This window comes from Schistocerca americana, chromosome 1, assembly GCF_021461395.2.
Source record: "Schistocerca americana isolate TAMUIC-IGC-003095 chromosome 1, iqSchAmer2.1, whole genome shotgun sequence".
In the NCBI taxonomy this organism is placed as follows: domain Eukaryota; kingdom Metazoa; phylum Arthropoda; class Insecta; order Orthoptera; family Acrididae; genus Schistocerca; species Schistocerca americana.
Genome location: NC_060119.1, coordinates 820,307,466 through 820,331,620, shown reverse-complemented (window position 1 = coordinate 820,331,620; position 24,155 = coordinate 820,307,466). Strand labels below are relative to the sequence as shown.

Genomic DNA, 24,155 nt, shown 5'->3' with positions numbered 1-24,155 from the left:
GTTTGGGATACTTACATTGCGCTGCTTTTTGGTATCCCTAAGAAATTCATTCCGTCAATGTACATTTTACCCACCAACCTGCCCACCCAACCAGCCATTCATACACACAGACACACATAAACACGCGCTCGCGCGCGCGCACACACACACACACACACACACACACACGCACACGCGCAAACGTGCTAGAACATAGCATTTAGACGCATTGGTTTCATTCATAGTAAACAAATACTGAACGTATGTATGACTATTCATGGCCCGCCGGAGTGACCGTGCGGTTCTAGGCGCTACAGTCTGGATCCGAGCGACCGCTACGGTCGCAGGTTCCAATCCTGCCTCGGGCACGGATGTGTGTGATGTCCTTAGGTTAGTTAGGTTTAATTAGTTCTAAGTTCTAGGCGACTGATGACCTCAGAAGTTAAGTCGCATAGTGCTCAGAGCCATATAACTATTCATGATGTCACGATCTTTGATATGAGACACTTGTAAATAATTTATTCGTAATTTAAGATACGTGTATCATGTCAAACATCGCGATTTGTCAAAGTACGACATCTCGCATCTTCCACGCTATTTAGGAGCAGTAGGGTTTATAATAAACACGCTGAACTCAAACAAAAAGTGTATGAAGATGCGAGACGTCGTGCTTTGACACTTCGCGATGTTTGACATGACATATGTGTCTTAAGTTACGGAATAAATTACTTACAAGTGTCTCATAACAAAGATCGTGATATTATGCATCGTCATACTCTTTACACATACGTTCAGTGTTTGTTTACTATGAATGAAACCAAGTGCATCTAAATGTTGTGTTCTAGTGCGTTTGCGCCTGTGCGTGTGTGTATGTGAGCCATCACGCACTTGTGTGAGTGAGTGTGCGCGTGTGTGTGTGTGTGTGTGTGTGTGTGTGTGTGTGTGTGTGTGTGTGTGTGTGATAGACAGAGAGAGAGCGAGAGAGAGAGAGACGGTGTTTGTGTGTGTCTGTAAGCTAGTGCAATATAAGTGTCCTAAAACACAATGATCTTCTCGTTTCGTGAACATGCCACTCACTATACTTCTGTTACTTCCGCCAGAATCGCGGCTCTAGCGTCTACCTGCGCCTCCATCAGATAATGAGTTGGTGGTGGCTCGAAAACTAGTGGTTATGGTACAATGAAACATATCAGATCAAAAAAGCAAATGGTTGGATATTATACCCACATATGCTATCAATTTAAAATACAACTAAAGTTCCTCATACCAATGGAATAATGAATGTGTTGTACGTTCATCACGTCTTCTACTCTCCTCTGATGGACATTTGACACTGCCTGGAGGGGCACAGAAACTATAACCTGTAAGACTGCAGAACGGTAATGTGTAGGGCCATTCAAAATGCCGGCGTGTGATTTTGGCCTTGTTATTGACGGTATCTTCCCAAGCCTTTTGGTTCCCGTTTACCTCTATCAAAACCGAGGGTCCTCGAGAAAGCAGTAAGCACTTGAATCAAGCAGCTATTGCCGACAGAATGTATATTTTAGTCTTTCAGCGATATCTCGGGATTTGATCAGAGTAGCTCATCTCTATAGGACTGAAATTCGAACTGAATATATGAAAAATTGTAACGTGGAAGAGGTGGTGTCGATGCGAGAAGCGTAGTTGTCGCAAAACACCGAGATTATTCGCACTTATAAAACATGATGGTTTGTTGCATTGCCGCACAAGTCTCAGGTGTTCTGCAACCTCGGGCGCTGAGATCTATGGGCGTGAGCGGCCTGTGTAGTGAGGTGCGGGGCGGCCATTGAGGAGGAATGGTGTGGCGAACAAGTGGGGCGAGCGAGGCGTGGTCGGAACAAGCTGGGGTCGCGGCCGAGGCGCCACCTGCGGCCGACACGCACAGCCAAGCCAGCAGGGGCCGCTTATGCCCGCCCGCTGCTCGCGACCGCTGGCAGCCACTCCACCCCTAAAGAGTACCTCACACGCCAGACTGGTAGACCTTCAGTTTGTGCATGGCCCAAAACCTCTGTTCTGGTGAACACACCTCAATTTGTAAAATGATATGATGTTGAGGGAGCAACGTACGTCTTACTTGATTTTATATTCTTTTGGAGACGCTAGTAGGGGCCCCCTCACATAGGCGACGGATTGATAAAAAAAAACGGAAATGATAATCTAAAAAACTGCTTTTAAAACGATTTTATTGGGAACTGTTGGCTATCTATATTAAGAAACGACTAACACCGTGCACGATCACCCGGGTCCAGTTGTTGGTTGCGTACCGAATCACTTCTACGTGTAACAAAATTTGATTTTCAGAATTTCATATAATTATAGTTCAAATTTAAAAATTTAAGGTGAAGCCATAATCTACTCAACTGATATAATCTTACCTTAAAAGTGTAACACATTAAGACAAGTATGAAAGTTAGAAACTGTTATAAACTGTGTATATGTCTAGGTGCAGCGTAACTCACCATGCGAAAATACCAAGTTTACATCCGTCCACTATTTGGGGATGAGAACAGTTAGGAACATTCAAGAAATTTTACATGTAATTTCGAAACTTTACGAAACTTTTTCTCTTTCAAATCCGCATCCCACAAAAGGATGAAAGGAAAAACTTTATCGCTTATTACATCTTCGCTGTCTCTGCAGTAAAACTTCAGTATCGGGCATGACCTTTAAATTTATTATTTCTTCACTGCTAACTCTATTCAAATGGCTCTAAGCACTATGGGACTTAACATCTGAGGTCATGGGTCCCCTAGACTTACAACTTCTTAAATATAAATAACCTAAGGACATCACACACATCCACGCCCGCGGCAGGGTTCGAACCTGCGACCGTGGCAGCAGCGCGGTTCCGGACTGAAGCGCCTAGAACCGCTCAACCACAGTGGCCGGTCTACAAACTTTATTCGCAACATATTTTCCACTCAGTATTCGCTTGTACCACTGAAGATACCTGCAAAATTATATCAGTGTGCGACACATAGTTTAGGAAATATGACATCATAAACATTGAGATGTACGAAAAACTACATTGTGCTTAAGTCGGAGCTCAGATTACCAGGAATATACCGCGTCAATTCAGGATAAAACTCCAAGCTTTCGACCACTACCTCCATGGTCGTCGTCAGGGCTAAAACTGACTGTCGTGAACTAGCGAGGTTCCCATTTTTATATGCAATGGACGGCTTCTGATTGGCTGGAATACGTCATAGCAACAGCGATATGGCGCGTCGTGAAGTGGTGCCCTCTACTTCCATAGATGTAGTTTCTATCCAGCGTTGCTTGCAGCGCCATCCCTTGAATCAGAAGGTAAAGTGCGGGAAGTTTTTCTCTCCGATTTTTCTTTATCCAATGCACTCTTCCAAGTGTTGCTAAGTGCATAGCCGTTGTTTCTGTTTAAGTTATTATCACTAAGTCTAATTTCGACTGCTTCCCGGATCACAGAGTCCCAGTAATTCGATGCGTGGGCTATTACTCTGGTTTCTTCAAATAAAATCTTATGCTTGCTATGCAGGCTATGTTCAGCCACCGCAGATTTTTCGAAATACCTGTATTTCAGGTGGCGCTGGTGCTCGATGCAGCGGTCGGCAACGGTTCTCATAGACTGGCCCACGTAATTCTTGCCACATTCACAAGGAATAGTATAAATTCCCGGCACTCTTAAGCCGAGACTATCTTTGACTGACGACCATGGAGGTAGTGGTCGAAAGCTTGGAGTTTTATCCTGAATTGACGCGGCATGTACACCGAGAGATTTTTATTCAAGAAATACGTCGCGAAAGACTTCGTAGCCATACCAGGAATATAGTCGCTCAGGATTTGATAATGAGAGCACTCAGCAACTTACAACAAAACTGAATGAGATTTTCACTCTGCAGCGAAGTGTGCTCTCATATAAAACTTCCTGACAGATTAAAACTGTGTGCCGAACCGAGACTTGAACTCGAGACCTTTGCCTTTCGCAGGCAAGTGCTCTATCAACTGAGCTACCTAAGCACGACTCACAACCCGCACTCACAACTTCAATTCTGCCAGTACCTCGCCTCATACCTTCCAAAGTTCACAGAGCACTTGCCCACCGAAGGCAAAGGTCCCGAGTTCGAGACGCGGTCCGGCACACAGTTTTAATCTGCCAGGAAGTTTCATACACAACAAACCTTTTATAATTAGGGAATACCTTACATTGTTCAGCGATGTCAGACATGTTGTGTACATAGTCCCAATCTGTAGTTCGCAAAGAAATCTTAAACTCGCCAGTTTCTCTTTCATTTAGTAGTCTTTTAGTAAGACTGCAAGTATTTACACAGTGATTTTGAAATCTTGCTGTTCCTTTAGAAATGTTATCAAATGTTCCATTGTTGGTTTCCGTAGCTCTTGTACCGAATTGTACGCCAGAGAGTTAGATTATATCAAATGACAAGGGACTTAAGTACAGTTATAGAACGGGTAGGCCCTACACATCTAAGTTAAAATGTACATTTAATATTATCCCTTACAGATTCGAAGATAAAACATTAATAATGCTTCTAGTTGTTTCATGAGGAGTTCAAAATGATCAGATGCGGTCCTGTATAAGGTGAATTTTGTTCTGAGCTTACCATTGATTTCTACTTCCGAAGCACAGGCTCCAAAATGCTAATCACTTTAAAGTCTGAGGGCATCAGTTTTTTTCATATTTTTGTTCCTTTTTAATATAACTGGGAAAGTCACCTTCAACTTCATCTTTCAGTGTGATTGTGTTCATTCAATAACTACAAATTCTAGCATGATGTTCTAGGTCTACACGACCACAGAGAAATGAAACAGTAGCACACAACAACACTTAATGTCTGGACAAGCGAGTCCATATTGTCACTTGTCGCGTCAGGAATTTTGAGAGATCTGCGATCGTCAGCTGCGATCTGCGATTTGCCCACACTTGCGACATAGTCACGGATTGCTGCAATCCGTCCTTGAATGTGGGACTCTTACTATATCAACGTGAAATATCCTTGGCCTACCTCAGAGATATTGTTGGTACAAATTATATATTATGTCTTTGTTATGCAAGTATATGTTCCACTATGAGCTCAAGTATCATAATAATCTTTGAACTACTTTTCTTCATAGTGCTTTTTAAATTAATCGGAATGAACTTCCTTCTCTCAAATGTATAACCTAAATAGGATGCCGATATAAACGCCTATGGTTTGGGCGCTTTATTACCAACGAAACGTTAACCGCAGTTGGTGGTGGTTTATGAACTTGTTTCTTCATTCCCGACAGATAGAACATGGACAGCTTAAATTTACCCAAAACTTACTTCTCTTGACTATCTCTTAAGGCCGTCCCACATCCGTGAAAACAGATCAAAACTTGAAGGAAGTGCAAAGTACGGTATTGAATGATAGGCGCATAAACATATATGAAATAACTAATATCATAACCATATAATAAGAGAGAGTACCATCATTATTAACTATAAGAAAAGTTTCTGCAAGACTTCTGCTACATTTAATGAATACTGACCACAAGAAAATGTGGATCACATTCCGAATTGTCTGGTATATTTTAAAAATAATCTAATGGATTTTGTGTTCCTATTTAATTCTTTGGATGAGACGTGGGTCTACCACTTAACAACAGTAACGAAACAACAGCCAAAGTAGACGGTGGAAATCATTTGACTGCACAAAACGTGAAGTCGATTTCCTCTGTCTGTTTCAAAAGGGATTCTTGTTATTGATTACGCTGGAAAGATTAAAATAGTAACTGACAACTGCGCAAGTCATCTGGATCGATTGGAAGAAAAAAATGTGGTAAGACGTCCGCATTACAACGAAAACCATCGGAATAACGCCCCTGCCCCAGGGGTTCATGACATATTGTTGTAAATTAAATCTATTTACCAAATTTGCCTACCAAATTCCACCTGCTTTTGACGATATTTAGGACTTGCTGAGGTTAAAATGTAATAAAGAGATTATGAGAGCCACAGTCGAAAAACCTAGACCCTTTTGAAAATCTGAGTCATCAATGGGATAATCTAACTTGGAAAAGTAGGATAATATACAATGAGCTAAAACTTAACAATGTGAATATTAAGTGGAAATATGTCGTGAAACACACAGTACTTCTCAACTACTCAGGATTTTCAATACTTCCTCGTTCATGTAGTCACAGATTTAAAAGTTACACACTGGCTGATGTTCTTATTTTAGTGTTATCTATCAGAAAAGTATGACCCGACAGTCTGAAATACTGGGAGGTATAAATAAAAAAGTAACAGACTTGATTCAGAGAACCTATTCACACAGTTTAGAAATGAAACTACAGTAAGTGAAAGCTTGTATTTTCGGTAGTCACGTAACTGCATGTTTTCTTTATGCTCCGCATATTGTTGTAACAGCACTAGAACTTTGTGTTACACTATTTACAGTTTTGTAGAGTGTGATATGTGCGGTTACCTTTGTTCCCAATGTTTCAATAAGACGCGACAAACCGTCTAAACTGATGAAACGCGAATTATTTGAGGTTTCTGACCCTGTGGTAAAATGCCACGTCAAATCGACAAAATAATACAGCAACATGTTTATGATAAATGGACTGTATACCATCATAAGACCATCCACAGATAAAACAGAGAAAATGTTCCACAATATCTTCACAGATAATTTATAGATTTCATTTACATTCCATCTGATGATGAGACACGTTAACAGTATTATAGGTCGAGTGTTTTGTGTCAGATATCGAGATCATGTCTACGAGGAGCCATCTCTTTGAGGAATTAGTCTCAAACTCACTGACATCTTTCAGTCCTACTATCTGACACTACAACGCTTATTATAATTTGTGTTTCATTCTGAAGGAAATACACAAGCTTCAAGCCGATTATATATTAACGTGTACACGACATTAGCTCAAGAATATGTCACTTTAAAGATGAATGCGTAGTTCAAGCAACTGCTCTGTTCCCATCCAACATGACAATGTGCTTCCATTGTAATGAAGTTATGGTTCGTGTAATTTCTTCACGAAGGAGCTACCCTATTCCTCAGAGGGAGAGATGTTTACAATTCCATAAACTATCTACGGTAATTGTGTTTCGTCTTTCATAGTGAGTTGCACTTTACGTGCCGCTAAGTTCACGTGTTCGTTACATTTAAATGCGTAAACGAACAAACATAACGCTATTTATCAAGCAATAACTAAACAATTTAATTTAATTACTAAACACAAATTACAGTACATTCTCATATACAACAAAAGCTAGAGCAAGTTTTGAGGCGCAGTATATTCCATCATGTTAAGAAGCTGTTACATTTTCATGAGGCTCCCAAAAGATTCCTCTGCAAATTTTTCCACATTTAATTACACGAACTGCGCATAGCAAAAGTAGTGGAGAGTAGAAAGGTCCACAAGTCATATGTCTGGCTTGGTTTGCTAAGTTGTCGACACCATTGCTATTTGTGGATATCCAAAGCGAAAGATCCTTTACTGTCTTTTAGCATGTGATTTAAAAACGAAATTTTCCTCTTACCTAAGTACCTTTAATATCAAATGTAACCCAAGATCTAATACTGTAGACAAGTGAACATTGTATGACGAATCGGGACGAGTCTATGTGAAGGCTTTAATCCTCTCCCCAAAATGCCAGTGGAAATCCCCTTGCCCACGGAGCGGTGCCGACAGGAAATTGAAGTACCTGTTCTTTATTCTTTTCATTTCCATCGGGTCATATGGAGGCGATGCTACAGCAATCATCTCTTACCCTCCTCGTCAAGGGCGTATCATCTGCAGCAGTACATCCTACACAAATGAAGCGTTTTCCCACTCATACATTTGGCCCCTTGGGTCAGTATCTTACCGAGTCATAAATAGCTGGATTTTAAGGATCACTAAAAGTTATCTATTTAAGGAAAGCTAGTGGAAGCATATAAAACTTCGTAAAATGACGATTCTGCGATCGGGATATTATCCAATAAGTAGATAAACCTCACCACTCTACGATTCGAAGTTTTTTAATCTTTCACGAATCACACCATCTACATAATCAGATAAATCACGTGAAGGTTAGGTTTAACCTGAACAGAGAGGCTAGAGTACAAAGGATCCCACACAATGCTTTACTTGAGTAAATGAAAGTTTTGAACAAGTCTTAAGTACTTTCACCACGGAGAGGAATCGAAGCATGACTAAGGAGAGTATGCACGGTAGCTGAAAACTATATCCACATACGGAATACTCGACTCAATGGGGCTGGCTCTGAGCACTATGGGACTTAACATCTATGGTCATCAGTCCCCTAGAACTTAGAACTACTTAAACCTAACTAACCTAAGGACAGCACACAACACCCAGCCATCACGAGGCAGAGAAAATCCCTGACCCCGCCGGGAATCGAACCCGGGAACCCGGGCGTGGGAAGCGAGAACGCTACCGCACGACCACGAGATGCGGGCTCTCAATGGGGCGAACACTCATACTACCTCTCTGAAGCCAGCGACGCTGCGTACCAATTCACATGTCAAGGGAGATCTTAAAAGTTGCTGATGCACGCAGAGGTACAGTGTCTTTTACCATGTTACACCCCGCAGCTACGTTTGGACTTCAAATGCCACAGGGGCATATGTCGCAGATGGTTTGTGATTCGTCAGAACAAACAGTCTGCCCTTCCATTCGTGAAGTGTGTATGAGAGAAATAATTGTTTGTTTGGATCTATATGAGCTTTACACTTACCGTTTGGTCACTATGAGACTTGTAAGTGGGCAGCAGTAATATGTTCGCTTACCTGTCGAGAGAAGGGCTCTCAGAATTTTAACAGATATTTTTCCTAGCTAGGCACACTTGATATGGCTGGAACGTATTTTATTTTAATTTTGACTTGAACATAGCAGCTATGAATTCCGACTACTGCTTTTTCACAATGTAATTTTGCGATTATTCAAAATTTCATTCTGACGAAGGAACCCTTAGTATATGTCGAGACTAAGTCCGTTGTACCAAACAGATATTTTCAACCGGTTGGTTGTAAAATTCCTACGTTCATTTTAAATGAGTTGTTAATCAGACATGTTCTGCCCGGACGCAACGAGGTGCAGGGTGTTTGTACGAGGTCCTTTAACCGCTGAAGAACTGGGGGATGTTCTCATTTAAAATATGGGGCTTCGGGACAACCATTGTTCAAAAAATAGTTCAAATGGCTGTGAGCACTATGGGACTTAACATCTATGGTCATCAGTCCCCTGGAACTTAGAACTACTTAAACCTAACTAACCTAAGGACATCACACAACACCCAGTCATCACGAGGCAGAGAAAATCCCTGACCCCACTACATTTCTCAGCACATTTGTGCCATAGACATTGGGTATCTTCATTCAGTATCTTCCAGATACGTCTTCACTGGTCATCGAGGCTCAGTTTGAAGCGGGACTGATCACTGAAGACACATCTACCGTAGTTACCGACATTCCAGGCTGAATGTGCCGAGCACTATTCCAAACGTGCTTCTTGGAAAACAGATGTCAGAAGCATTCGGTGAAAGGGTCACCGTGAGCTCAGCCCCCTTTCTGTGACTCGTCTGTTAATCGCCATTGTGGTCACTGAAGCAGCAGATGCATGTTAGATGGATAATAATAATGGCTGTGAGTGCCCCCCTGGCGATTGCTCGGTCCTCACTTTCTGTCGTCTCCCTAAGTCTACCGCTTCCTTCTTGACACCGTGTTCCGCCTTGGTTCACCCATTCCTATCAACCTCGTCGAATAGTGGCATCGCTTCTGTTCAAATGTCGAGCGATTCGCCAGTTACTCTAACCAACTTCCTTCAGCTCAACTACATGTCCTCTCTCAGATGCTGACATCTGAGTACATTTTTCACGCTCCTGTCTGAGACGCATAGTTACTGCCCAGCTGAGGAGACGGAATGAAGTTAGCGTACACTTTATGCCCTAGTATCGACATGTCCCCTGTTTACTATCCGTGCAAGCTGTGCCATGAAACTGCGCAGCAGCGCCCATCTTCATCCACCTGCAGCCAAAGGTTACAATTTTGCATTTTCCTTCGATATCAGTATGAATATCTACGTGTGACCAATTTGCATAGCTCAATCGTGGTGCGTAGTTTCTCCATCGTAGAATGCATCATAAAAAAATTTTTCTGTCTGGACCCACTCCATGTAACACCTCTCCTTGTACTTGTAACAATGACTTGATGGACACCTGTTGTAAGATAATGAGAAACTCAAGACTATCGCTGTCAACTGGTTTGATTCCCCAGGCGGAGAACTCTTATGCAGAGGTTACTGGACATCGGCTCCGCCTATTACGGGAACTTGTTTTTTATTTTATTTCATTTTTTATTACATGAACACAACTATATAACACTTTTATCTTTAGAAAACGCACTTTTGATATTGCTGCTGTGTGTTCAGTCCATATGGGACACGGCAGAAACATCAACACTGTGTTTTGCGAAGTGAAAAAGTGTTATTTGCGAGAGAAGTTGAGCAAAATATGTGTGCTGTTTGCGTGGGGATTTCAACAACAGATGACAATGCAGATGAGAAAGGATATTTCGAAACTAACTACGACAAGCTGCCAATATCAAGTAATGTCTAGGGGGTCCTATGTAACCCAATAATTTAGAAAAATTTATAACTGAATGAAGATACCCAATGTCTATGGCACAAATGTGCTGAAAAATGTAGCTACAGAAGCAGATGTTCCATACTTACGGAGGGGGACTGAATAAACTAGTGAAACCTTACAAAAAGTGCTTACAAGTGAACGACCAGTACTAGGAAAACTGAAGTACATTTACAGTGAACTAAAACCACTAATAAAATTGTTTTCTAATAAACATGTTTTTTATTACTCAATGGGCCTTACTTTTTGCTACGCCTCCTATTATCTGAAACACAAGGAACAACGTACCACTGCCCCTGTAAGATCCTGGTGCGCAGTTCACAATGCAAACTAAACCACTGGCACCAGAATATATTCTTTCTTCGCGACATTTTTACCTAGTGGGTTCAAAAAATCAAACGCTTTCCGATATTTACGATGCGGGATTCAAAACACAAAGCGACAAACTGTGTACGGCAGGCCTTGATAATTTGATCTTGTTGAACAGCAACATCTATATCGTCATCGTCGACATCCATCACATGTAACCCTCATAAGGTGCACGGAGGCGGGTTCATAATGATCTACATTTCTTCTCCCTTCACCTCCCCTTACCCGTTATGCCTGTTCTGTTAGCAGATGCCACACAGGAAGAAGGATTGTCGGTAATCATATGTCTTATTCCGAATGTATTAGTTTATTAGTCTCATTCTGCTATCTACCTAACACGTTGTCAGATTTATGTGGTTGTGCTACCTGAAATTTCCCCTGGTCGATACTCCTAAACATTTAATAGCTGTGGCTGATTCCCGTGACTCTCAGTTGGGCCTATATGCACCGCCGAAAGGAATACGTAATAGCTGATAGCGTAGTAGAAAGATGCCGGCTCTTTCCTTATAACTACGCGTATTACGTGACGGCTATTTATGTTTGTCAGTTTCCGGTTGTCGTACCAAGTGCTAACTATCTGCAAGTTTTCCTGCAGTTTATAACCACTTTCTAACGACGTGGCCTCTCCGCACACAACTAAATATCGTTAAGATCTGTATGTTGGTAAATGAAACTAATGTTATCCGCCATTGGTGCGCTATGTGTAAGGAAGAAGGGGGAACAAGGGACTTACTTTCAGAATGCATTAAAACAATTATTCTACAGTTTCGTACAAAACCGTATTGCTGTCAATAAAGTAAGGTGACAAAAAATTTATAGACGCATGTACGGTAACGAGAACATAAAAAGAAAAATAGATGCAGTCATTAGTGGAAACCGCATAACTGAAATAAATAAAGCCCTAGAAATACACATCTCTTCATAGTTTCTGTCACTTGGTCGCCGCGTTACAGAGAATGAAATTTATTGGGTGTAAAAAGTTAACTATTTGATACTCTGCTGGTCTCATTTCTATCCGACAGGAAGTACGAAACCTTTGTTGTTGATACACCATACAAAAATTCAGCTCTGACAAATGAGATATAAACGCTCCCTTGAGCTCCTGCTGTAATGTAGTAACCAAATTTCTTATTTCCATTACATGTTTTGGCATCGATCAATGGATACACGCTACTATAAACGAGATATCTATTGTTAATTATGTGCTCCTTAGATACCTCACACGATTTCATAATGACTTATACTACCTCCAACGAATATAAACAAACGAATACTCAACTATCAAAACTACAAATTTCATCTAACATAGACATTTTCTTTAGTTTTGTCTTTTGATGTGATAAACAAAGTCTTCCATTAAGTTAATAACGGCTGTCCTCCAGAGGATATGCCGAGGCAGAGAAAGCAAGGCTTTTTCGTCTATTTCTTTCACTCAAGAAATCAATAGTGTACAAACATTTTCTGAAACTTCTGTCAGCTCACTATTACGTTATTGCTGCTCCTTATGGAATGGTGACATCGACATCATGGTAAGTGAATGTAATGCAACTGCTCACAGTATCCAAATTCATGGAGCAATGAGAGACTTTATGTGAAACATTCAAGAGTTTTTCCTTTTAGCAAGAACGCCTTTTTCATGCTTCTTTAAAATAGTTTTCCCGTGTAGTTATACCTATAATTCTTAATGTAATCACTATCGTAACTAATTAGTGACTAATTGGATAATTTTACGTTTCGACAGAAGTCTCTTGTATAATATTAAATGATGCACTGCCTACTGCAAAGGGTAAATACGCCTTGTGGCACAGAAATGGCTCAGAAACAGTATTGCCCTTTATAAATGACATAATTTAGTTTTATGATTCTTAAAGAGGCTTGAAAACTGCAGCAACGTGCATGATATCTAATATTAATAAAAGACGTTAATGTTATGACATACAAAACGAGCGATCCGGCAGTTAACTCCCTTTATAATTCACTTTGCGAAATATCATAGTTATCTATTTCCCTCTTACAACTCATAATCCCGTATTGTTTCACTTGAGATCACAAGTACAAAAAATAACCTAATTTATATTGCATACGGCAGTCAGTTTGTCTCATTATGCCGAAGTTCGGGTAAGACCATGTGAAATAAAGCTGCAAAACGTGAACTACGAACGAAAAAAACACAGAGGAGCTAATATCCTCGTAAGTTCTTAAGTTCTGAATTAAAATTTTAATTATTCATAGATCTGACGTAGGATTGAAAAGTCACAGGAGTATCTTCTGAATAAAGTTGACTGATGAACACTTGGATTACGTTTTAGTCTTGCCAAAGATGATGCAGACCCAGAGATTATTTCGACAAGGAATGCATGTTTTCTCTTTGGCAATAATAATTTGTTGCTCCATGAACCTGGAGTATTGTAAGCTGGAATAAGTGCCATTATATTTTACAGATAGTATTGCTCATTGCTCCATGAAAATGGACAGTATGTGAGCGCAGCCGTAACTACTTGTTATTGTTTTGCAGACACGACGTACAAGGGATCATGGACGACGCATTCGGCAGCGCAGACTCAAGGTAAGCATACACCAAGCTTCGCACAACTGACGGGCTGCCCTAGGTTGTGTACCTGCAGTTACTAAGGTGTAGAACTGAGAAACTTTTTAAGGTATACGTTGGGACTTCCGTAGACATTTTGCCTAATACTTTCAGCGTTCAATGAGTAGAACTGTCTTTGTTTGGTTCCATCTCACACCTGAAAATAAAATCCTTATCTACTCTGCCAACTGCTTTCCAAGAATATGTAAACTGTAAGAGATTTTCTTTGGATTCGTAAGTCCCACAAGAATTCTCTCTCAACAGCAGTATACTTATAAAGTGAATTTTAACTGCTTTCAGTATAAGCTAGGCGCAAGTTTTAGCGATACATTCTGTGAGTCACGAATCGCTAATAATGAAGAAGAGTCTTTGAACACAGAGCATTGTTTAGTTTTGTACTTACTCTTCTTGCAGTGGCTGGCGTCTTTCAAATGTTGTGAATTGCTGAACAGAATACCGGGATCGATTTCCACCATTTCGCTTACCGGTTTATTGATATATATTCATCCAGTAACTATTCTCTCGTAAGAGAGATAATAAGGCGATGGTCTTTTCAAAGTTCTCTGAATGGTTGCTTTGCTAGTTTTGTCACTGACACATTCGAAAAATAATATGTCGCGCTAAATATTACTGACCAAGTTTCAGTGTCTATTCAAGAGATTACAGAAAAAAACGAAACTCCTTAATCAGCGTGTTACTGCTAGATCATGTAATGGTTCAATTTTCTATTTATGAAGAACATATTCTTTGTCATTTTTATACACGACCACTAGGAACTTTTGGAAATAACAAATAGGAAAAATTCACGGTGTTCTACATTCTCCTTTGCCCCTTTCCTACAAATTATTATTACTATCAATGCTGATGTAAATTTAAAAACATGCTTCTTGCACACGAATGTTCCTTATAACACACATCAAACAGTTTCACATTTAGGGTATTGCGTTACTGTTGATCTCCTCATTCAACTTAACATCTCTTTTCGTTCCTCGTAACAGATAGGATGTATCCATGTCAAGTGGACATTTAACGCGACGAAAAGGCTCATGCATTGATAGCACGTTATCGCGAAGTATAAGTAAGCCAGAGAGAAAATATTACGCTCCACGGTTAGCACTGTTAACGTGTTATATGGTAACATATTCAACAACTGCCAGTTTTCCTTTCAGTGTGCTGTTCTTGAGTAATTTATTTGATAGCTCTAAAAGTGAGAAATATATTGGTAACAGATGTAAGAAAAAGCTCAGAGTTGGACGTGATGTATGTCATTCTTTGCCATATGACGTCATCTGTATGCTACATGGAGGGGCATTGGATGAGTACACCTTTCTTCCGTTGTCAATTTTCCAGATCTTGGATTCTTCCGATTAAAAGGCTCCTCAACTGGCATTGCAAGGCAGAGCGCATCTCGTTCCAGTTCTCTTCACTAAGGAAAAATCCCTGGCACTTTTTCGGTCCTCCTCATGGTAGTCAGAAACGGTGACCTCTCGGCTACAGAGGAGGATATAAGAGACTTCACTGACTGTTAACACACAAATCGCAAAAACAGATAAAAAATAAGCTTAAAACTGGGCCTTGTACTTCCAAATATTTCCTCAGGCTGCAACATTTTGCGGTTTTCTTGTGGAATGCTAATTTACACACTACCAAGCGCTGAATCTCTGTAGCCGCCCTGTCAATAACGACTGAATGTAAAAAGTACATCGTGCAAATTAGAACACCTCAAAGAGGCTTCAAAACATCCCAAAGTCATATTTTATGTAACGCAGTCCCACCCATAACTTCTATCGTTGATTTAATTGTACGTTAGACAGCCGGACATAGGTTAAAATTTAAGGAGAGTATTCTACTAACAGGGCGATTCTTACTAACGTATAAAAATCCCCGAAGCGGTTTAGATGACGCTGAGACAAGTAATTTAATAAGAGATACATGGGGTCACAAATGCCGGGTGATACTCCAAATAATGGATGAGAAATGTTGAACATCTGACGTCACCGGACGACGTGCAGCGGTTGGGATTGGCCGTGTACGGACGACTGAGCTATGAAATACTAGCATTCGAGCAAACGGTGCAAATTTCGAGCACGGTTTGTCAGTGTGATCTGTTGTAAACATAGAAGTTGCAAAATTATTGTCCTCACTGCAACCAAGTAAAAGCTGTTCTTATTTTGTGTTTCTTTCCTTTTGGTCTTTCTTTTCTTGTTTACAGAAATTATTTAGTACAGGAACCGTAGGGCATGTATTGGTAAGGACGCAGTTCGAAAGCTTGTACTCATTTACTGGTGACGCAATACGGTAGATTTTGTAGTGTCGAACTTTGCAATAAACCAACGGAGACCGCGAGACCGGTAAATAAAGTACTAAATCTTACCTCAACGTAAACACATAACTGTCTAAAGCAATGAAAAAAATGCTGCCTGCCAGACGCCAGACTAGAGAACTGAGCCCCACGGGCTAAAGTCACGCGCACAGACAAGAAACCACACCGACGTGAGAGCCTAGATTGGGGTGATCAGTCGCTACAGGCGCGACAGACAGCTACCATCAAAAAGCAATCTTACGTCAAAAGCTAAACTGTTAATATGGCATACTTGCAAGTTTTCACAGCGCATATGTTTCTGCCGAGGCTATAAGATGACACATCATAAGAGGTGTGTGTGTTTTTTTTTTTAAGTAAGTACCGTTTTGAAATTAAAAAAAGACGTGCTAAGATATCTCGATAATTTTATTTTTACATGAAAGCCTGTACCTTAACCTACTTTTCTACATAATTTCCGTCAATATTGAGGCACTTGTCATAACGTTGTACCAGTTTTTGAATACCCTGCTCATAGAAGTCTGCCGCCTAACTTGTTAACCACTGCATCACCACTGTTTTGACTTCGTCTTGAGATATCTTAGCACGTCTTTTTTTAATTTCAAAACGGTACTTACTTAAAAAAACACGCCTCGTAATAAGAGCTCCGTATTCAAGCCGTGTATTTCGAATAAAATTCTCGTGCTTTCCACAGCCAGCTTCACCTTTGTCTTCAGCAGTCAGTCTCACGAGGAATTTCATAGCGTCTCAAGCAGTACAGTTTAAAGGGCGTTTTACCCGTTATTCCAATACGGTTTCAGGTGGAGCAGCCGCAGTGTAGCTGCCGCCCCCGTAGCTAGTATGAAGTTGCAATGTTTGGACAGCAAAGCCGACAAAACAGCTGTTTGCCGCGTCCCCAGTGAAGCGAAGTGGAGAAGTTGAGCGTTTCCCTGAGAGGGGCGCGCCGCCAGTGGCTCCCCACAGGCCGATGCGGCGCCAGATAGCGGCACTACTTCTTACCTCCCCCCTCAGCCCCGCGCCGCTCCAGCACCCCGCTGTCCCTGATTAACGGCGACGCCTTGCGTGTCCGCTGCCCGCCTTACCGGCGCACCGCGTCGTGACCTCACACTCTGATTCACCTCCCGCGCCCCAGACACTTCCCAACCCACTGGCTCGTGCTTCAAAATGTACAGTTGCTGTCTCCATACGTTTCTTATATTTATTACTGCGGTTGAGGCGTCGAAAACAGGGCCGATTTAGTAACGTGCTCTGTACTAAATTCGGTTTATCTCGCGATATCAGCGTAGCCGCAATCCGAGTAAGTGCACGAGTCCACTGTAGCTTGCTGACGAATCGTGATACCATCGATCATGCAAAATAGTTTGGAACCTCTCTGTTTTATTCACTGGTTTTTCAGATTCAACAGGGACGCTGTAGTTCCTCTCTTTTCGGTGATGAAACGAGTATGTTAATTATTCTTAATCATTTTAACGCCGTTTGGACACATGTTATTATCAGAAAAGCTTCAAGCTGCTATTAGGACAGACATTGAGAATGGCTCTGAGCACTATGGGACTCAACATCTGTGGTCATCAGTCCCCTAGAACTTAGAACTACTTAAACCTAACTAACCTAAGGACACCACACACATCCATGCCCGAGGCAGGATTCGAACCTGCGACCGTAGCGGTCACGCGGTTCCAGACTGACGCGCCTAGAACCGCACGGCCACATCGGCCGACCATTGAGAATGTGCTGCACTAAGTTCTCCTTCCGGCACATTTGGTATATTCCGTCCTGGTGTGCAAAACTTGGGGACGAAAGTAATTTGCGCATGATGTATCACCGCTAACTCACATAGCTCGGTCGAACTTGGACCATACATAGACGGAACGGCTGACTGAACGGGTGACTGAAAGAAGTACGCAATGGAACGAACAGAAATGACATTATTATTCAAAGACAATAATTACACTGAAGTCACCGCGATTTATGGTAGTGCTCCGAACATTAGAAACGATGGAACACGGTTCTTAATAGAGATTGTGATCATCGCGGCTGGCAACGAATACTCTGCAAGGTGCTCCTATGCTGGGTGCAATACTTATAACGAATTTTTGCGGAGAGCGTTCCCCATCTTTCACTAGCGCGACTGATAACCGCTGAATGGTAGGTGGAGCATGTGTCCAGAAATACATCTCCCAGCACATCCCAACGCGCTCGAAGCGATTTAATTCGCGAGAACGGGCAGGGCATTCTTTTGCCGAATACCCTCTCGTTTCAGAATTACGCAGTTCGATGCGGTCTCACGTTGTCACTGATAAAAATGAAATTAGGGTCGAATGCACCCTTAAAAAGACATATGTGTGGAAGGAGATCAGTGTCACCGTAGTGTTGACCGGCGAGGGTACCGTTTTCAAAGATTTGGGGTCAGTACACACACGCAACATTGCGCCTCCCCACAACATAAAACCTGGACCACCAAAACGATCATGTTCGATAATTTACCTGCATGTTTTATGTACCCTCATACGGCAGAAAGTGGTAATACGTAATAGAGAATCAATTTTAGAAGCAGTGAAAATAAGGTTTGTCGAGACGTCGCCCTAAAAGCCGAAGGAGAAAAAGTTACTAGCTGAAAGTATTTGACGGTAATGACGGTGTTACTATATGTACCAAACTAAGCTGTTTGACAATTGCTAGGGTACAACTGACACTTGCTAAGGAACAACTGACACTTGCTACGGAACAGCATCCAATATCTGCGGAACACCCGACCGATGATTGTAAAGGGAAATGTAGAGGGCGGCACGTGTTAACGAAGTGAAGCCTGTGCAAGACCTCTCTGTACGCATTCGTAAATTCATTAAGTGCGGCATTTGGACGAGCAGTTGGACTGCTCGAAGCCGGTCAAAGTGTCAGTGCTGTAGTTGTATCCAAAAGAGACATCTCGCAATTAAAAAATGCCTCCGAAGCTGAAAATGCTATGCGAAAGCATACCAGTAGTCGTAGACTGACTACCACATGACACGAGGTTGGATACGTAGCCCCCCTAGTGGAGATAAGTAAAAGTCATCTCACTCCTCGCCAGATCGCTGAAGACCTTTAAACTGGTGCCGGTACATGTGTCTCTGCCAGAACCATTTCGTGGCGATTAAATGAGGCTGTTTTGTATGCTCGGAAGCCTGGTAAATGCATCCCACTTCAGCAAAGCCATCGTCGTGAAAGAGTTCGGTGATGATGGGGGCATGTTGGTTGGAATCAGTAATAGTGGTCCAGAGTGATGTTCTCCGACGAATCCCGCTTCACTGTGACAAGTGATTCTGGCCACCATTTAGTGTGAAGAGAGAGGCGAACACATTACCACAGAACATGAACGTCATCGGTGTGGCCTCGGCCTTATGGTGTGGGCAGACATTGTGCACAATGGCGGAACACAGCAATCGTTACAGTACAGTAATATTGTAGGAAGATTATTCTTGGTCACGTCAGTCTGTTTATGGACGACAATACTCGGCCACACATGACCGCTGAGGTCTCAGACACACAGGAAAGTGAAAATATTGAACGTATAGACCGGCCTGTGAACTCTCCGGACCTAAATCCCTTAGAGCATGCCTTGGATGTTCTTGGCAGACTTCTTTCTCAAGGAACACCCCCTCTCCGAACCGTGCAAGAACTGGAAACCGCCTTGAGAGACGAGTAGGACAACATCCCTTCAGGACCCCTCAAAAGTTTCGTAGCCAGCATGAATATCAGGTGCAAAATGTGCGTTAGTGCCCGAGGAGGGCATATTCCTAGCTGAGAGTCCGATATCGAGCTTATATACTGGGAGCGTGACATTTACCAGACACGAACGTTATTTATGTCTGTTTCCTGCTGTCCATGGGGTGAAATCGGAACAATTTTTGATACAAATACACAACTCCACTTGTATTACGTGTGTACTTTGTTTCATGTCGTCCATCATTGTCTATGATTATTCTTGTCCAATAATATCTCTGTTCGCTAGCAACTGTCATGTAGTGTAGAATGCTATTAATCTACTTATTCAGTCACTTATGTCAAATCTTTAACTATGGCGCTGGTATTGAAAACTGGCACCCGATGATTCACATAACCGCTTCACTAAAAAATTAATTCCTTTTAGACTTAGAGAACATGTTCCCCATACTAAAGCTTTCAAAGTCAGCTCTAGTCACGTATACTTTCTATACCTGGTCCACGACACTACGACTAGTGAGAGACTTGAAACGGCATTGATAGAGCGCTGAGTTACCGGTGGAAAGTAGCGCTCCGAGAACCGTCTTTACAGCAAGAGCTGAGCCGGTGTATCAAGATCCTTGAATTTGTCCGCACATTTGGATGTAGAATTCCTTATTCGTTTGGTTCTCACTGTTGCGTCTCCTTCGTTTGGTCAAACTCTGTAATTTCCCTTCGTCTTCCTGTAAGTGTTCTGGTTTGGAAGATACGATGTCCACGTCGGTACCTGTCTCCAATACCGAATCACAGCTCTGTAATATCTCCTAGTCAGTGCATTGAGCATCCAAGTTTATCATCACTCAGCTACCTTCAAGCACCACATCCTATGCTACTGGTTTTCTGTTCAGGTCGCTATACCGTTCTGTAGGTAGGCCATCTGCATTAAACGATGAGCAGCGACTGGGAATGCATTTAAAAACAGCTACTTGCATCAATATTGCACACTAATCAAACTAAGAAATATATTCAGCCTACGAAAAGGTAGCTTTCACTATCATGTCATTACACATACCACCACCTCACAAGTCCCAAGAGGGCAAGTGGTGCTCTGCTGCACATATTGCTTGGTTAGATTTGTTTTCAATTTAGTTCTCTGATACTGGTCCCTTCAGTCATGCATCACTATTACGGAATGATATTAATGTTTACAACAAGCAATAACTTCAAGCAACTATTGTGTAATCTGGAGTCACATAAGATCGTACTGTTTCTTCCATTTAGCGTGCATGGACGAAGAAGAAAACAGACAGGACAGTACTAGAGGAAGTGTGACATGGTTTTACCGTAGATACTGCTATTTGAGGAAAGGCACGATAAGCACCCGGAAATTTGAAGAAGTATCAAGCCACTAGGAAAGTAAAAACTTTGATATGCTGGGAAACGTCGTCCAAAAATCGAGACGAAATCGGGAGATTTAAATGTAATTTCGAGAGAACTCCGATGGAGAATTATAAGGTTGTTATGGATTACAGTCTATACAAATGATATAGTGGACAGTGCCGGAAGATATTAAAAGCATATCGCAGACGAGTAAGATAGCAACTCCAGCAGACCGTACCGAAACACAAGAAGACGTGTAGAACATTGATAACTGCTGCAGAAGGTGACAGTCGACGTAAATGAGTGTGGTGTATTGCGCACAAATAGGCGAAGGGAACTATAAATGTTCGATTATCTACGGATGATAAATGTCTGGAAACAGTAACAAATGTAAAATACCTAGCAGTTGATTGAAAAGAGAGATTCATGGGTAACGAAACATCAGAAAAGAATTATTTGTTGTTGTGTCCACTAACAGAACAGAAGTTATTATATTCTGGAGATAATTCCCATGCAAGCTTGGTGTAAGTGGTAATAGAGGGCTTGGCTAGCACTTGGATGGGTGATGGTTCAAATGGCTCTGAGCACTATGGGACTTAACTGCTGTGGTCATCAGTCCCCTAGAACTTAGAACTACTTAAACCTAACTAAACTAAGGACATCACACACATCCATGCCCGAGGCAGGATTCGAACCTGCGAGCGTAGCGGTCGCGCGGTTCCAGACTGTAGCGCCTAGAACCGCTCGGCACTCCGACCGGCACAGTCAGTTCAGTTTTATGTTACGTTTTCATGTTTTCTTTTACATGAATACTACATTGTGATATGTTTTTGAACAGGTCTTGATGAGAGGAAATGGGCTGCGGAATAAAACAATATATGTAAGGTACTGTTTTTTTTTTAAAAAAAAAAGACGCACTGCTGTTCATATCTTCGTAACGGAGAAAGTGACAAAAAAGGTAGTCATGATGGTTAGTGGCGCCAGGCTAACTTAACATCATCTGCTCGATATATTTTTTTTTTATTTTGCTTTTGGACTAAAAGTTATTTTAGTGGTCAAGGTAAATGAGACACGCTGCATATGATGCTGTAAACAGCTCTCAGGGCACTGCATTACCTTCACTCGAAATTTCTACCTTGGTCTTTATAAATGAACTAATGACAGCCTTTGATGGTAATTGCGTGAAAAATGAGATGGTGTTAAGGCGCCAGTAGGGGCGGCCGCAGCGCATTCCACGGCTCGGCGCGACGCGCTCGCTCCATGCAAATGTGTCGGGCGTGGCCGGGCGCTTCCCCGCACACCGGGCGTAATGAAACGTTAATAACTGCCGTGAGCTTTATTTGTGATGGTAATTGATTGGTTTATGTTTGTAATGCCGTGCGCCGCGCGCCGGGCGGGGGCGTGGTAACACGGTTAAGCGGGCGCTCTCTGTCGCCGCCGCCGCCGGGAAATCGACTGCGAATTGGCGCCAGCGCGCGGTGCGCGGTGAGCGCCGGGCGGCGGCGCTGGCGCCAGCTCCCGCGTCACCCTAACTGGATTGCAGCGCCAATATGTGTGCCCGGCGCCCCGCGTCGCCCGTTAATAGCCTCAAAAATAGACGCGAGAGACAAAAAAAGGACATCGGTCGCCTTTTATTTCAGCGATCGGGGTATAACATCCGGTGCAATTTGCTGAACCGAGCAACTGCTATCCCAAATATGGTCGCCACGGTTTTTCTCTTTCAGATGTCCCCTCGTAACTCTCCACTGTGTGTCTCATCGTCTGCCCTTTGCAAATTATTGCAAAGTTAGCATTGGATTGCAATTATAATTCGCCACAAAGTCAAACTTGACTTCAGAAATAATTTTGTACTTTCAATAAGTTGTTTTCATATAGGGTGACAAGGCCACAAATTTATTAAAAGACAATATCCGTTTTCTACCTCATCTATATTACGACCACAGTTATTCACCTCGCGCGGCCAGCTGATTTCGGCGACGTGTCATTTTCTGGTGGTTACTCACAACATGTACGCCTGTCGTTTAAATACAAGGCGTGTTGAAAACTAATGCCTCTGAATTTTTTATGCGAAAACGGTCCGTTTCAGTCTTCATTTGCTACATGTATACTTCTACGCATGCGGCAGGACTAAGCAATGGTTCGTACATTTTAGACAAGACCCTTCTTAAAAAGATGATGGGTAATTTTTCTTCCGAATGCTGTCATACTTGAGTAACTGTGATACCTTCAGCGAAGCAGACAGAAGATGGTAAGAACTATCTGTCTGTTGTTGCTAACATTGAAATATCTGTCCGTTCATTCAAACAATCAGAATATCACAGTCTGACGGACGCTTTCCAGCAAAATACAAGGGTTGGAACTTAAATAGTGGCAACTATTTATTTATAGCTCGTTCAAAATAGATACCTGTTTCAAAATTTTACTGACCTTCAAAGTAGTCACCGGCATTGTGTACAACCCGTTGCCAGCGACGTGGAAGTCGTAGGATACTCTTGGCAGTGCCAGTTGTGTTGGCAGTTCGAACGGCGCGGCCTATTGCTGTCTCTATGCTGTTCATTTTTTAAACACACCCACCGACCAACTTAGAGACAGAAGTGATGACACTTTCTGCAGGACCTGTCCATCATTTTGCAGGACAATGCTCAAGCACGTACAGTGCAATCTGTTACTGATTTCTTTGGCTGATGGGGCTGCTAAGTGCTATACCACCTACTGCACTCCACTGACTTAAGCCCTTGTCGGTTCAACTCGATTTATAAACTGAAGGAAACACTTCACGCCTTTGGCTTCAGAACTGCTACAAAATTCGTCGGGCAATGGACCGCACCGCTCGAACTGTCAACACAGCAGGCACTACTAGGAGTATCCTACGACTTCCACATCGCTGACAACGGTTTGTACACAATGCTGGTGACTACTTTGAAGGCCAGTAAAACTTTGAAACACGTATCTATTTTGTACGAGCTGTAAATAATTAGTTGCCACTATTAAAGTTCCAACCCTCGTATATTGCGATCTTCAAAAGACAATCTTGAAAGTGATAAACGAAATACTTCGTAGAATTATTTTGTTAACTGTAACTCATCTCTCTATTGGACAGCCTAAACCCTTTAGTGACCAGTGGGAACTATAGTTCCCACTTATTTGTTTTCGCTGTAAGTTCAGTGGTAATCCGTGTTCCCACTTCTAACTTG

General features: G+C 42.1%; 1 protein-coding gene across 1 annotated transcript in view; it reads left to right on the top strand.

The window, feature by feature from the left end:
* The window catches only part of LOC124546270 (transcriptional regulator ERG homolog), a 290,203-nt gene that overhangs the window by 5,786 nt on the left and 260,262 nt on the right, over window positions 1–24,155 (top strand). The window contains exon 2 of the mRNA XM_047125024.1: window positions 13,509–13,559. Within this exon, the coding sequence (XP_046980980.1) occupies window positions 13,509–13,559 (51 nt within the window). The remainder of the gene's footprint in view (window positions 1–13,508; window positions 13,560–24,155) is intronic.